This window comes from Molothrus ater, chromosome 11 (genome assembly GCF_012460135.2).
Source record: "Molothrus ater isolate BHLD 08-10-18 breed brown headed cowbird chromosome 11, BPBGC_Mater_1.1, whole genome shotgun sequence".
Taxonomy (NCBI): domain Eukaryota; kingdom Metazoa; phylum Chordata; class Aves; order Passeriformes; family Icteridae; genus Molothrus; species Molothrus ater.
The window spans coordinates 19999913-20014453 of NC_050488.2; the positions used below are offsets into that span (position 1 = coordinate 19999913).

The 14541-nt window shown below is 58.1% G+C and overlaps 1 protein-coding gene across 1 annotated transcript; it reads left to right on the forward strand.

Annotated features, from left to right (window-relative positions):
* The first annotated feature begins 983 nt into the window (after positions 1-983).
* On the forward strand, positions 984-6428 carry BHLHE40 (basic helix-loop-helix family member e40). The gene is made up of 5 exons (XM_036391097.2): positions 984-1220; positions 1316-1385; positions 1620-1727; positions 2228-2351; positions 3372-6428. Exons 1-5 carry the CDS (start codon positions 1141-1143, stop codon positions 4229-4231), a joined length of 1242 nt encoding a protein of 413 aa, XP_036246990.1. The 5' UTR covers positions 984-1140; the 3' UTR covers positions 4232-6428.
* The last annotated feature ends 8113 nt before the right edge of the window (positions 6429-14541 follow it).

Sequence of the window (14541 nt, forward strand, 5' to 3'; positions counted from 1 at the left end):
TTTTCACCGGAGAAAGTTACTCCAAGCCCTGGATACCTCCTTTGGGATCCTACCACCCCAAAACTTCCCTGCAGCACCACCACTTCCCCAGGGCTGCATTTTATCAGCTCTCACTTATTTTATTGTTTCCCCCACATTTCCAAACTTCAGCGGCTGCAGCTTTCTCAGCTTTCTCCAGGTCCGTGTTTTGTGCCTGTGTCGCTTTGGGGGGGGGGGGGGGGTGATTTTTTTTTCCTTCCCCTATGTCGGGACGCAGCAGTGGTACCGCACAGTATGGCAGGGCACGGTATGACACTTTATGGCATGGTATGGCATGGCATGGCACGGCATGGCACGGTATGGCGCGGCACAGTATGACACTGTATGGCATGGTATGGCATGGTATGGCACAGCAAGGCACTGTATGGCAAGGCACAGTATGGCACAGCATGGCACGGTATGGCACAGCAAGGCACTGTATAGCAAGATGCTGTATGGCACGGTGCTGTATGGCAAGGCACGGTATGGCACGGCACAGCATGGCACGGTATGGCACGGCATGGCACGGTATGGCACGGCACGGTATGACACTTTATGGCACGGTATGGCACAGCAAGGCACTGTATAGCAAGGCGCTGTATAGCAAGATGCTGTATGGCACGGCGCTGTATGGCACGGTGCTGTATGGCAAGGCACGGTATGGCACGGCACGGTATGGCACGGCACGGTATGGCACTTTATGGAACGGTATGGCACAGCAAGGCACGGCATTGTATGGCACGGCGCTGTATGGCACGGCCCGGCACGGCCCGGCCCGGCCCCGCGCCGCCAGCTCCGGCCCCGCCGCGCCGGGACACACGTGCGGGGGGGCCCCGGAGCCGCGGCCCCGCCTCCCCCCGCGCCGCCGCCACGTGAGGCTCATGTGACGGCGGGGCGGGGGCGCCGGGGCCGCCAGACGTGCCGGCGGTCACAGGGCTCCGCACGTCGCTCCCGTCCACCCACTCGCCCGCATTTAACCCGGCCCGCGGCCGCCCGCCGCTCCTCAGCCCGCGCGGCGCGGGCGCGGCATGAGCAGCAGCAGCGGCACCGGCCCCGGTACCGGCAGCGCCCGCAGCCCCTGCCCGCCCTGAGCGCCCCTGCCCGCCCTGAGCGCCCCCCGCCATGGAGCGCATCCCCAGCGCGCAGCCCCCGCCCGGCTGCCTGGGCAAGCTGCCCGCCCTGGAGAGCGGAGACCTGCCCGGGTAAGCGGGGCTTCGGGGGCTCGGGGGGCTCCGGGGCAGCGGCCCCGCCGGCTCCGGGACGGGGGTAACGCGCTGCTCTCCTCTCGCCCGTGCAGGCTGGACTTCGCGCACATGTACCAGGTGTACAAGCCCCGGAGGGGCTTAAAGAGGAGCGAGGACAACAAGGTAAATGGGGGGTGACGGGGTACAGCGAGGGGCGATAAGGTAGATTGGGGGTTAACGGGGTGAACTGGGGGTTAACGGGGTGAATCGGCCGGTGCGTGCCCGTGACAGCGCTCCCGGGGCGGGGGCTCGGCCGCTCCCGGCGCGCTCGGGACGGGACGGGAGCAGCGGGCCGGGCGGGCTGGGCTGGGCTGGGCTGCGCTGTCCCCCCGCTGACCCGCTGCCCCGGCCCCGCAGGAGACCTACAAGCTGCCGCACCGGCTGATCGAGAAGAAGAGGCGCGACAGGATCAACGAGTGCATCGCGCAGCTGAAGGACCTGCTGCCCGAGCACCTCAAGCTGACGGTAGGTGCGAGCGGAGGGACGGGGCTCCCCTGCGGCCGGCGCTCTGCTGCCGCTTCACCGCCGATTTGGGGTGGGTTTTTATTTTTTTTTTTTAATTTTTTTTTCCGTGGTGCCGCACGCCCGGGTAGGCTGTAAGCACATCCCAAACTTCCCCGGGAGCTGCGGGAGCTGCCCGCCGGGCCGTCCCCCCCGCACCGCTGCCGGGCGAGAGCCGTCCCCGGCCGGGCTGCCCGGTCACGGTGCCAGCAGGGGCAGCAGAACCGATAAATACAACGCTTCTCTCCAGGCTATGCGGCTGGTCCCAAAGCACCCGCAGGGTTCCCTGAGAGCCTTTTCCGCAGCCTGCTTTTTAACTTATCTCCGTGCAATGTTGCCGGTGGTGATCCTGCCTGCTCAGGTCTCGCCGTGCCCGTCCTCCCGCGGCTCCCGGGAAGGCGCTGGCAGCTCCTGCCTGCGTGGCCGAGCCGGCGGCGGGTGCCAACCTGTCCCTGTGCTCCCAGACTCTAGGTCACCTGGAGAAGGCTGTGGTTCTGGAGCTCACCTTGAAGCACGTGAAGGCACTGACCAATCTCATCGAGCAGCAGCAGCAGAAGATCATTGCTTTGCAGAACGGTTTGCAGGCGGGTGAGTGTTGAGCCGGCAGGGCGAGAGCCTCTGTGTGTGTGTGTGTGTGTGATGGGCTTTCCCTGGGGAGCCTGTGAAATGCGGTTGTGACACCTTGTTCCCGAGAAGGGAGGAGGCAGGAATCCTGGCCTTTCGTGCTGTCATTTTCTCAGGCTTTGCTTGTGAGCTTTCACAAAAAAAGATGCATTGCTCGAGATGGTCAGTGCAGAGTGCCCTGGGAGTTGTTTGAAATTAAACTGGGTTTTAAGTAGTTTTAGTTACAGCGCAGGTTTACTGTGAGGTTCTCTCTAAAGCTATTTGGTTCTCCCCATTTGTGTTTGTGAGCTTTAGATAACTCAGTCTGGTTTATTTGGCTGTTTTCTCTGGAAATAGATATAAATCTGCTTTCTATACACACCTTTTTAAGTTTCTTTGTAACCGACCTGGCCTGTGCTCTCCAGGCAGAGGGGACCTGGTGCTTCAGCTTATCAGCCTCAGATGCACTTCCTCCTGCTGATTTCACATGTGGCTCTCACGTGAATCGGATACAGTAAACCCGAATTTTTCGGAGGCACAGTCCGTGCCCCGGCAGCCACAGGGAGTGCAGTGGAGCTGCGGGAGCAGCCGAGTCCCCTGGGGCTGGCAGAGCTGCCGACAGGGCCGGGAGCTCCCTGCCCTGAGGTGCAGGGCGAGGTGCACCCTGCCTTCCCCGGGGGTTTCCTGGAGAAGCCACAGCTTGACTCACTCCCCTCTCCACACTCCAGTACCTGCTGAAAGTGGATTTTACAGTAAATAGCAAAAACGAGCAGGCAGCACTTTTACTTATTACGTAAAAGTAGACAGGTGGATGTTCCAATGGAATTGTCCTTTTCTGCAGAAATCTGGGGATTTCTGTTCATAGAGTCCAGCTTGGCCATCGCATTCCCCTCAGGCTGTGCTGTAACCCAAGTCCAATATCGCCTCTGTCCCGCCTCAGAGCTGGAAATGGAACTATTTAGCATGTTGTTAATTTTTAATTTCTTTCTGTTAATGTTTCCTTAGGTGACCTGTCATCGAGAAACCTCGATTCCAGCCAGGAAATGTTTCGATCCGGTTTCCAGATGTGTGCCAAGGAAATGCTGCAATACCTGGCAAAGCATGAGAACGGCAAGGAGCTGAAGTCGTCGCAGCTGGTCAGCCACCTGCACCGGATGGCCAGCGAGGTGCTGCAGGGCGGGGCGGCCCGCAAGGCCGGGGACATCCCTCCCAAAATGCTGGACCTGAAGGAGAAGCCGGCGCCGCTGGGCGCGGCGGGCGAGGGCCACGGGAAGAACTGCGTGCCCGTGATCCAGCGGACATTCGCTCACTCCAGCGGGGAGCAGAGCGGCAGCGACACGGACACGGACAGCGGGTACGGGGGAGAGCTGGACAAAAGCGACTCCAAATCGGAACAGCCCTATTTCAAAAAGGATACCGACCTCAAGTACGCTGTCCAGGAGAGAATAAGCTCTATTAAGCAAGAGACTGAGGACCCGCCGGCCAAAAGGAGCAGGCTGGAGTCGCCGCAGGACGAGGGCCCTTTTGGCAGTGACATGATGGGCTCTGCCAGCGGCTTCCTGGGCCCCCACGCTCACCAGCCTCCCCTGTGCCTGCCTTTCTACCTGATCCCGCCGTCCGCCACCGCCTACCTGCCCATGCTGGAGAAGTGCTGGTACCCGGCCTCGGTTCCCGTGCTGTACCCCAGCCTGCCGGCCTCTGCCGCGGCACTGACGGGCTTCATGAACCCCGACAAAATCTCCCCCCCTCTGCTGATGCCCCAGAGACTCCCTTCTCCTGTACCGGCCCATTCCCCCATCGACTCCTCGGCTCTGCTTCAAGCTTTGAAACAGATTCCTCCTTTGAACTTGGAAACCAAAGACTGAGCGCAGTGTGACTGGTTTTTCTCTTTTTTTCCTTTTTTTGGTTTTTTTTTTTTTTTAGTTTGAGAGACTGTTTCACTTTTATATATCGGCTGGACTGAGGTGTGGGGACGAGGTTCACTGTGCGTAGGAAGCTAAATCCCCTTTTCTCTGACTTGTCAGGTAGCTTGGAGAAGGATGAAGGATGCGCCCAGGTTAGCGATTGACAACTACTTCCAAAAGATTAAAGAAGGATTTTGTGCTTGGCCCCTTCCCTTCTTCCCTCTCCACATCTACAGAGCAACAGTTGACTCGGTCAGCTGCGAATCTCTTGCAAAGCTGTGAAGAAATATTCCATTGGGCAGACCTGGTTTGAGGGTCTGTGAATATAAAATACATTAATATAAACCATGGTACTTCCCTGAGCGGCTCTGGAGGCAACAGCCCCGCTGGCTCACCTGAGCTGGGCTGTGTCCCAGTGACCCCACAGGCGTGGTGGTGGCAATGCCACTGTGAGCACAGCAGGAGCAGGGCAGCGGTCACTGTGGTGTAGTGGTGGCAATGCCACCATGAGCACCGGAGGGCAGTGGTCACTGGTGGTGTGGTGGTGGTGGCAATGCCACCATGAGCATGGCAGGAGCAGGGCACTGGTTACTGGTGGTGGTGGCAATGCCACTGTGAGTGCAGGAGGAGCAGGGCAGTGGCCACTGCAGGGGTAGCAATGTCACCAGGAGGAGCAGGGCAGTGGTCACTGCAGGGGTAGCAATGTCACCAGGAGGAGCAGGGCAGTGGTCACTGGTGGTGGTGGCAATGCCACTGTTAGCACAGGAGGAGCAGGGCAGTGGTCACTGTGGTGTGGTGGTGGCAATGCCACCAGGAGATCAGGAGGAGCAGGGCAGCGGTCACTGCCTGGTTACACACAGATCAGGCAGACAGACCTAAGGCGAGTTTCTCTCCACACCTTTGCTGATACATAGATATTTTTTTACCAAATAAAAGGTAGCTGCTGCTTGGAGCTTTCCATGGCGTACATCTAATAAATAAAGTAACCTGCGCCCTTCGTGTAACTTGAGCTGCTCCGTTGGGCTGGCTCGGGAGGAGCCGGCCCCGGGATGGCCGGGTCGGGAGGAGCCGACCCTGGGATGGCCGGGTCGGTAGGAGCTGTCCCGGGATCGCGGGGTCGGGAGGAGCTGTCCCTGGGATGGCCGGGTCGGGAGGAGCCGTCCCTGGGATGGCCGGGTCGGGAGGAGCCGTCCCTGGGATGGCCGGGTCGGGAGGAGCCGTCCCTGGGATGGCCGGGTCGGGAGGAGCCGTCCCTGGGATGGCCGGGTCGGGAGGAGCTGTCCCCGGGGTCGCCTCGCTGGCGGCACCGGCCCCTGCGGCTGCCGCTCCCTCGGGAGTCACCGCGGCTTTCCCGGCCGGAGGGAGCGGCTCAGCCCGAGCCGGCAGCGCCATCCCTGCCCATCCCTGCCCATCCCTGCTGAGCGTGGCCCTGGCAGTGCCTGTGGAGAATGGCAAGGCTGGGATTTCCCAGGAGCCTGATCCCGGCGGGGTTGGAGCAGCTGGATTCCTCCTGGCACACCTGGCTCACATCCCGTGTTAAGGGGAGAGGGGTCGGGTGGTGACTCTTGTCCTGTGAGCTGCAAGGGGCTTCCTCCACAGAGGAACATCCTCTCCAGTTTAGCTTCTTTTTAATTAAAAACCCCCAAACTTCACTGCTAAAGGCAGTGCTCTTTGGTGGGTTTTTTCTTACTGGTTTTGAGAACTGGCGAGCAGACCCCCTGTCTGGATCCTCATGTCGCCCTCCCATTGCACCAGCTGTTGAGATGCACTATGCTTGATTGCAGATTGTGTTCTAACGTTTATTTTGTTGTTGGTTTTTTGGGTTTTTTTGGTATACATTGTTGCCTTTATTTGTAAAATCCTGTTATAAATATATATATTATATAAATATATTAAAAGTTAAAATGTTTCAGATGTCTATTATTTGTATAACTACTTGAGCATAAAGAAGTGAGAAATATGAATGTATTCTTGTTTCTGGGTTGTCTTTTTTTTTTTTGAAGAGAAGAATATTCCGTTTTTCTCTCGGGAGAGGTACAGTGTTTATATTTTGGAGCCGCCTTCAAGGTGGGATATTGTACATATTTTTATCTTGAGTAAATGTTAAGTAGCTGTTTAAAAATGCTTAATAAAATAATTCTTTTCCTGTGGAAGATAAGGGTTTGCCTCCTTTGCTTTGAAATGTTTGAGCAGGGTCATTCCACATGGTCTGGTCCTGCAGGGGATGGCACAGGGGGGAGCAGGAATTTGGGGTGCAGGGGGGATGAGGGATTTCAGGGTGCAGGGAGGAGTGGGGATTTCGGGGTGCAGGGGGGAGCAGGGCTCTCCTTGCTCTCCCCCAGCTCCTCTGCTGTCAGTGCCTGCAGGAGCTCAGGGTCCCATTACCCGTGTCACCAGGGATATTTATTTATTTTAACTCCCTTGGCACCTTCAGGGATTTTTTTCCTTCCGGACTCGAGGGAGGTGCCAGCAGAGCCTGGCTGGCTTTCCTGCTCTCTCCTGATGTCACGTTGTGCTCCCTGTGTCTGGCATTTGGCTCCTGGGCTCTGTGGGGAGGAGGCAGCCCCTCACCCCAGAGGATGGAGTGTCTCCCCAGGCTTTGCCCAGTTCCTGGAGGATAATGGACTTGCTGCAAACTGCTTTTACTTCAGCACCCTCAGCTGTGTCTGAGGTGCCCAAGCACCGCCAGGGATGGTGCCCAGCAGGTCCCTGGGGCTGAGGGCTGCGAGGGTCAGGTCCTGCCTGTGCTGGAGTGATCCCTGCCACCCCCACCTGTCCCAGGTGTCCCTGATTTGGGAATTCCAGCTGGCACTGTGGGTGGTGGAGCCGCCTGCTGCCTCTACTCTCATGAGCCAGAGCACAGGGTCCTCATCCCACCACGGCTCCCTCCCAGCAGTGATGCTGGCTTCTGGTCTCCAGAGGAAATGACAAAAACCCCAAACCTCCCCCAAAGGCAAAAGAGAGGTGAACCAAAGGGATGGGTGGGAGGACTCTGTTTCCCAGTGGTGCTGCCTGTGTGAGGATGGGGCACGGGCAGTTCTGAGGGGGGATTTGGGATTTTCACTGTGCAGATGAATCACAAAATGTGGGGAGTGGTTTAAGTGTCCAACTGGGCCAGCACTGCTCAGGTCTGGGCTGAGCATCTCCAGGACCCCACATGGAGGGGCTGATGCTTCTGTTAGACTGTAGTTAGAACTAAAGAAACCTTAGCTTAAGTAATGCTAGAAAAAGGCGCTGCTTGGTTTAATGTATTTGGGGTCTACACATGTCTCAGCGTTCATTTGCTTTAATTAGGGCTAAGTATTGATCTTACTGAGGCTGACTGTGACAACCCCATTTGGGGACAGCATTTGGTGCTCAGTGCAGAGGTGTCTCCAGCCTCAGGACCCCCTGGATTTCTGCCTCCTTTCCATGGCTCTCACTCCCCTTTGGTCCTCATATTCTGCCCCCCTTGTCCTGTGGTGGGACAACTTGCAGGATTTCCAGATCCTCAGTCTCAGAGGAAAAAAAAATGCAGGAAAAGTGGAAGAGAGAACATTTACTCAGGAAGCAAAAGATTATTATGGGCTGGGAATTTTCTCTGCCGCCCTGGCCTGGTGCCAGCAGGACAGTGAGTTCTGTGGGGCAGGGGCTGCACCCGTGGTGGCACCGGCTGGGGACCCAGCAGCCAGAGCTGCATCCCCGGGCTCTCCATCCCAGCCCGGGAGGATGGGTGGATGGATGGATGGATGGATGGATGGATGGATGGATGGATGGATGGATGGATGGATGGATGGATGGATGGATGGATGGATGGATGGAGGGGCGACCCCCGGCACGGCGCCAGCCCGGGACAGCCCGTGCCGCCCGCCCCGCCGGGGTGTGCTGAGTTCCCGGGCTTGTTTTCATGGTCTCACCCAGCTCTGACCTGCCTCAAATGTTGACACAATGTCACGTTTCCGACTGCAGTCTTTCATGTGCAGCCGGAGGCTAAATACGGCTGCTGGTTCCTGGAAAAAGACGTGCCTGGCACCCTTTCAGCAGAAACCCGATCCCCATGCAGGCTTGGCACAACAGCTGAATAACACAGCAATAACTCTTTCAGCAGCATTTCAACCCATAAATAGGGCTTCCCGAGCGACTCCTTGAAGTCAGACGAGGAGGATACAATGATTTTGGGCAAAAAATTAAAAATAAATGAAGTTAGTGTGCGTGAAGAGCAGGTGGGAGGGGGCAGCAGGGGTCAGGCAGATCAGAGGGTGCCGTGGAGGTGCTGAGTGAGGTTTGCTGAGTGAGAGCGCAGGATTGCCTCAAAAGGAAAGAAATGCTCCTGAATTTTTTAATGTCTCGGTCCTGTTTCATACCAGCCCCGTGGAGGCACAGGGAGAGCCTTCCTGAGAGCCAGGGCCTTTCCTAACCCCGGTGAGGACACACAGACACATAATTTTAGCTTTTCACCACCTGTTTGGAAAGCTCCTGTAGCCGGGCGCAGTGGGACTGGATGGTTTTTACAGGCATGTACCCCGGGAGCTGCTTATTTGCATTATGCATGGACCAGGGCCTAAAATAATCTGCAGTGACGCACTTTTTTTTTTTTTGCTGTGATTTTCATCCCCCCCCCCCCCCCCCCCATCCTTTTCCAGGACTCCGTTTTTCTGAACGTGCCGTGACTTTTGAGGACCACGCGTGGCTGCCCTGCCCCGGGGCTGCCGGGTCCTGATTCAGCCGTCGGGCTGAGCCGGGGGGAGCTGCCCCGGGCCTGACACACACAGGGAGAGAAGAGAAGAGAAGAGAGAAGTGCCCTTGTGCTCCGCCTCGGCTTTCATCTGCAGAGCGTGTAGCTGCAAGTGCGGCGTGTTTACAAATGCAGGCATTGCAAGATCCCTTGAACTGTGTCCTAGTACAAAAGAGGCTTTGAAACGAGAAACACGTTGTCATGGCATGTTCCAGGCCAGCAGCACCAGACTGAACCAGATAATTGCTGTTTCTGCTTCAGCGTGGAAAAAGCAGCAGGTCTTGAGCAAGTCCTTTTTTTCCCCTTAGACATTTCGTGTGATGCTCGGGATGGGAGGAGAGGGCTGGGAATGCCCGGGCAGCGGGGGCAGAGGCGGGATGAGCTCCCCAGGGCTGCCGGCAGAATGACTCTGCTGGGCTCAGCCCTTGTAACCGTAGCCCGCGGGGCTGGTGACACCGACCCTGGCTATGTGACACGGGCTGTCCGTGTTTTGTAACCCTGGCGTGCTGCCGGGGCCGGGAGAGGTGGCTCCCGCTGCTCCCTCGTGTTCCAGACCTTTCCCACTGCCCTTCTGCGGGCAGTTCGTGGCACTCGAGAACGCTGCCGGTGCCAGGGAGAGCTGCTAATTGCAGTGGGCGCTGCTGGCCCTGGGCAAGGCACCTCTGGGAGCGCTGGGCACGGCTCAGGGGTGCCTGTGCCCTGGTGCCCTCACTCCTGGCTGTAAGAAATGGAGGGGAATATTTCCACCTATTTTGGAATAATTTATTTCTTAGACGTGTCCTTCTCCCAGGTGTGTTTCTGCCCCAGGCACGTCACCCAGTGGAGGCAGTTATTGCCATCCCAGCCAGGGCCTTTGGAAATGGCCAAACAGGAAAGCTCTGCACGGGAAGGGTTTTTCACCACATGTGCCTTGTTAAAACTGCAAATGGAGCAGGCTGGGTAATACCACACAGCTGATGGAAACAGGAATGCCTGGAAATAAAAGGCAGCTCCCCCAGCCCCTCTTGTTGTCCTTGGGCTGCTGGGAGCTGCCTGGGCTCTGTCCTGGGCTGGTTGTCCCTGGCATCCAATCCTTGCACCCACACAGAGGCAGGTCTGGCTAAGCAGGTGGGTGTTTGCCCTGGGGTGGACCCTCAGCCCTGCCCATGTCCGTGGGTAGCACTCTGTGGGGTGACAGTGCTGATGGGACAGGGCTGGCTTGCCATTACAGCCCTGGCCTTGCCCCCAGTGCTGCTCTTTCCTCCTCTCTGACCTCTGCTCTTTATTCCAGTACCCAGCAGGGGCTCCCACGTTGTTGTTTTCTGAGCACCAGCTCAGCCCAAGGATGATGGCCGTGGTCTGTGGCTGCCAGAGCTGTTGCACCAGAGGAATAATTAGTTTCTCTCTGGAGCACAGCTTTATCCTCCCTTCAGCCCCTGGTGCTGCTGAAGTGCAGCAGCTCTCCCTCCTCTCCATGCTGTGGCGGAGAGAGAAAAGGCCAAGCTCTACCCTGCTTTGAAAGGACTGATGAATATGCAAACTCTCAGGGCTGAAATATTGCTTATCCACGTCACGGGGTGTGCACGGAGCTCTGCTTGTGCTGTTGCTGAGGATGTGGACACCACCAGAGTGCAGCTGAGCAGCTTAGGGAAGATTTAACTCCTATTTCTATTCTCGACACCGAATCATTAGTAAGGTTATGGCCATGTTGGGGGCCTTTCCCAGTGCCCTCCTCCTGCTGTGGCAGGGCCTGGGGACCTGCTGCTGGGTTTGGCTGCAGCTATTGATCAGGGTAAAGCTCCAGCCCCAATGGGAGCAGTCACTGATGATTATCTCATGGTATTAGTGCATGTATTGTGAAATTGGTGTGATCTGAGATGAAATGTGACCTATGGGCATAGGCAACATGTTCTAATGTATTCAGAAATGCCAGGGCTGACGAGCTGTTGCTGCTGGTACCACACTGATTAAACCCCAGCTCGCTCTGCTCCCATTGAAAGCAGTGGGAGGTCTGTCACTGCCTTCCGTGAGTGCTGGACTGCATCCAGGCTGCACTTCATGGGATGCATTATTCCACAGGATTAGAGAGGCACAGGGAGTGGGATTCCTCTCTCTCACTGATCTCTGTGCTCAGATGTTTGCCTTGGAGCTGGCTGGGACATTGAGCACCCGGCCTGGCTTTGGTGTCAGCCCAAGGAGGAGATGAGTGGTGCTTGCTCCAGGTCTGCCAGGGCTGGGGTGCTGCTCTGGGAAAGGTGAGGGGCTGGGCAGCCCCCTGTGATCCAGAACTCCTGCTGGTGTGGGGATGAAGGAGGCAGGGTTCTCATTGCCTGTGCCAAGTGTTTGACCCAGCAGTCCTGGTTCAGGAATGAAAAGCCCAGTCCCACCAGAAGGGCCCTGGCTCTGCACACTGGTCAGAACGTGGCTGGGGAGGGGTTTTCTCAGGTTCTTCATTTCAGACAAACGCTTGACCTCAAAGAGGTGCCAGTTGCTCCGGGGCTGGATTCCCCCGTGGCATGGGAGGTGCTGGGGCACCTCTCACAGCCCATCCCAGCCCTGCCACACCGGCCCTGGGCTGAGCCTTGGGTGGAGGATGACTCAGGGCCCCGAGGAGGGAGGGGGTGGCACTGACCCCCCCAGTGCTGCTGGGGAACTGAAGCAATCTGTTTATCATGGAAAAACTGCTCTTTGCAGCAATTCAAATGGAAACTTCCCAGAATGAGTGTTGCAGAGCTTTCCCCTTGAATCACCGGGCCTCCCAAGGGCCGCTTTCTAAGACGATGCCCTCGGGAGAGCTGTCACCGTCCCTGCTCCCTGCCGTGCGAGCGTGGAGCTCCCTCAAACAGCACAGCCGCTCTCGATCCCTCCTCGGGCCCCTTCCATGGGAGCAGTGCCCTTCCCCAGGCGGGACACGCGTGGGACCCCTGGCCCGCGGGTGTGCCCGGAGCTGCTGCTCAGCTGGTGCTGGGGGGCTCTGCGGTGGTGCCACCCCCAGCCCGGTGGAGGCTCCCAGGGCAGCACCCGCTGCCATCCTGCCGGGCCGTTTGCCCGTTTCCCTGCCCTCTGGCTGCCCATCACCTTTTCCGTGGCTGAAATGAGTGTCCAAAGGTCACGGGGAATTCAGGCGCTGCCGGGTGAATAAGGAGGGAGTGAGTGAGTGAGTGAGTGAGTGAGTGAGTGAGTGAGTGATGCCTGACTCGGTCCCCTCCCGAGGCTGCCTCCCCCCTGTGCCAGCCCGGTGCTGGGGGGCACGGTGCCCGTGTGGTGCCCCCCGTGCTGCGCCCGCAGCTCGGGCTGCCCGGGGATGCTGCGGGCACGGCACAGCCACAGCTGTGTGTGAGCCCTGAGCTGGCAGCCTGGCAGATCCGGCCGAGATAGCCCCGGGATGTGTCGCAAGGGCTGGGAGGGCACCGAGGCAGGCAAGGGGCAGGGAGGGACGGCAGGTTCGGGCACCCTGGTGATCCCACTGCCACCCGCGGGGCGAAGCTGCTGATTTTTATACATTTATTCCTGTCGGCCCCGTGGTGCTTGTCCCCATAGTAACAGAGCAGGCTGGCACTGCAGCGCTCGGTGACATCCCTGTCCCCAGGGAGAAGCCAAGGACCTGCGTGGTCCATGTCCCCAACTCCTCGGCGACGTGCAGGAGCCGGGGACAGCTTTCCTGAGCCTGTCAGGCTTTCGCCGGTCCCTGCAGCCCCGGGAAAGCAAAGAACTGTTGGCAAGAAGGGCAGAAAGGGCAGGTGTGGGACGGGGCAGGACCGTGCTGGGCTGGGGGCCGGTTTGGTGGCGGGTCCCTGTCCCCAGGGCCGGCTTGGTGGCGGGTCCCCGTGCCCCAGGGCTGGTTTGGTGGCGGGTCCCTGTCCCCTGAGGCCGGTTTGGTGGCGGGTCCCCGTGCCCCAGGGCCGGTTTGGTGGCGGGTCCCTGTCCCCAGGGCCGGTTTGGTGGCGGGTCCCTGTCCCCAGGGCTGGTTTGGTGGCGGGTCCCTGTCCCCAGGGCTGGTTTGGTGGCGGGTCCCTGTCCCCCGGGGCTGGCAGCAGCGGCCGGGATGTGCCGCACGTGTGAGAAGCACGGCCCGGCTGGGGCAGGAACCACAGAGGGGTTTTCCGGGCTCCAGCGAGCACCTGGGCACTTGAGGTCAGGAGGCATCTGCAGCGCCAGCTTTTTGAACCCAGCAGCGAGGCAAAGGTGTTTTGAAGGAGACCGGCAAGACAGAGATCTCTGCTCAGATGCTGGAGCCGCTCGGAGGATGAGTCAAAGGATTCCTGAAACAATTAGAGCTGCGAGGTGCAGCAGCAACAGCACATCCACCGTCAGCAGCCCTGCCAGGCGCCCTCGGCCAGCTGTTCGTGCTTTCCCTTTAATAAGGCACATTAGGCAATTTCCCATTTAAAAATGTTTATGGGAATATATAAATATTCGCTTATACAGAGCTCGCCTGGCCCTTTGTGCGCAGAGCGGTGGCGAGAGTGACTGGAATTGTTATAAACCCATCCAGACAGCTTGAGATGGAGCCTTCAGCATGGGGAGAGGATGTCTCAGAGCCCCCTGGGCACTGAGTCCTGCAGTGCCAGCATGGGACACCCTGCTCCGTGGCACACAGTGTCCCCCTGGGCGGGACAGACCGCCCCAGGCTGTGTCACGTCCCCTGTGCCCAGCCACAGGCAGCGTGGGCAGGGTTTTCCCTCTGTGATTTCCCGATGGCCACAGGAAGAGCTCGCACAGACCCGATCTGGATTTAATCAAAGGAATTTTTTTTTTTTTCATTTGCTGTCTTATGTGCTGACCACCAAACCACATCCTTCGAGCCTGAGCCCAGCACAGTGAAACAAAAACTAGGCCAGGGCTTTTTGCTATGTTTTTTTTTTCTTTTTCTTTTTCTTTTTTTTTTTCCCCTTAATGCATCAGTTGGGTGCAAAGCTGGCACACACCTCTCCTGCAGCCCCTCTGCTCCCACACAGCCCCTTCCCAGGGCAGCCTGGCATTTCCACCCCCCCCGCCCGAGCCAGGCACTTGCAGCTCCATGTGAAACCTGGGAACTATCCGATGATGTGAACTGAGCACAGTGGCAGTGGGAAGCAAATACAGAGGAATAATGAGTAATGACGTGCTGGCAGACCACGTTGGGACCTAATAAGGCACAAGGTGGGGACTGTCCTTGGCTCTCTTGGTTGGTGCAGCTTGCCTGTGGGGTCGGAGCGAGCCAGAGGGGCCCCTGGTGCTGGTGGGAGCAGTGGCTGTGGTGTGAGTGTCCCTGGCAGCATCCCACAGCATCCAGGGGCGAGGTGCCTGCGCAGGGAAGTTCTCACGTTCACAGAACAGAGAGCAGCTTTATTGTTGTATTTTGCAAACCAAAACCAGCCGGGAGTTTCTGAAGCGTCTGCCATCCCCGCAGAGAGCTGTTTAGTCATGCCTGGTGTGTGTGCATGTGAGACAGCGAGGGGAGGGAGGCTCGAGGACTTTGCAAAGATTAAAGATTTATGCTGACCCTTGAATCTGATCCAAGGCTACTAATCTGCCCTGATCCTATCATCTGCTCAGGGTGGATCTATTTCACTTTCCTTTATGGTACTCCTGACTC

Coding starts and splice junctions, on each gene's coding strand:
- BHLHE40 (XM_036391097.2), top strand. CDS start 1,141: ATGGAGCGCATCCCCAGCGCGCAGCCCCCGCCCGGCTGCCTGGGCAAG. Junction 1,728..2,227: donor CCGAGCACCTCAAGCTGACG/GTAGGTGCGAGC, acceptor CTGTGCTCCCAG/ACTCTAGGTCACCTGGAGAA. Junction 2,352..3,371: donor GCAGAACGGTTTGCAGGCGG/GTGAGTGTTGAG, acceptor ATGTTTCCTTAG/GTGACCTGTCATCGAGAAAC.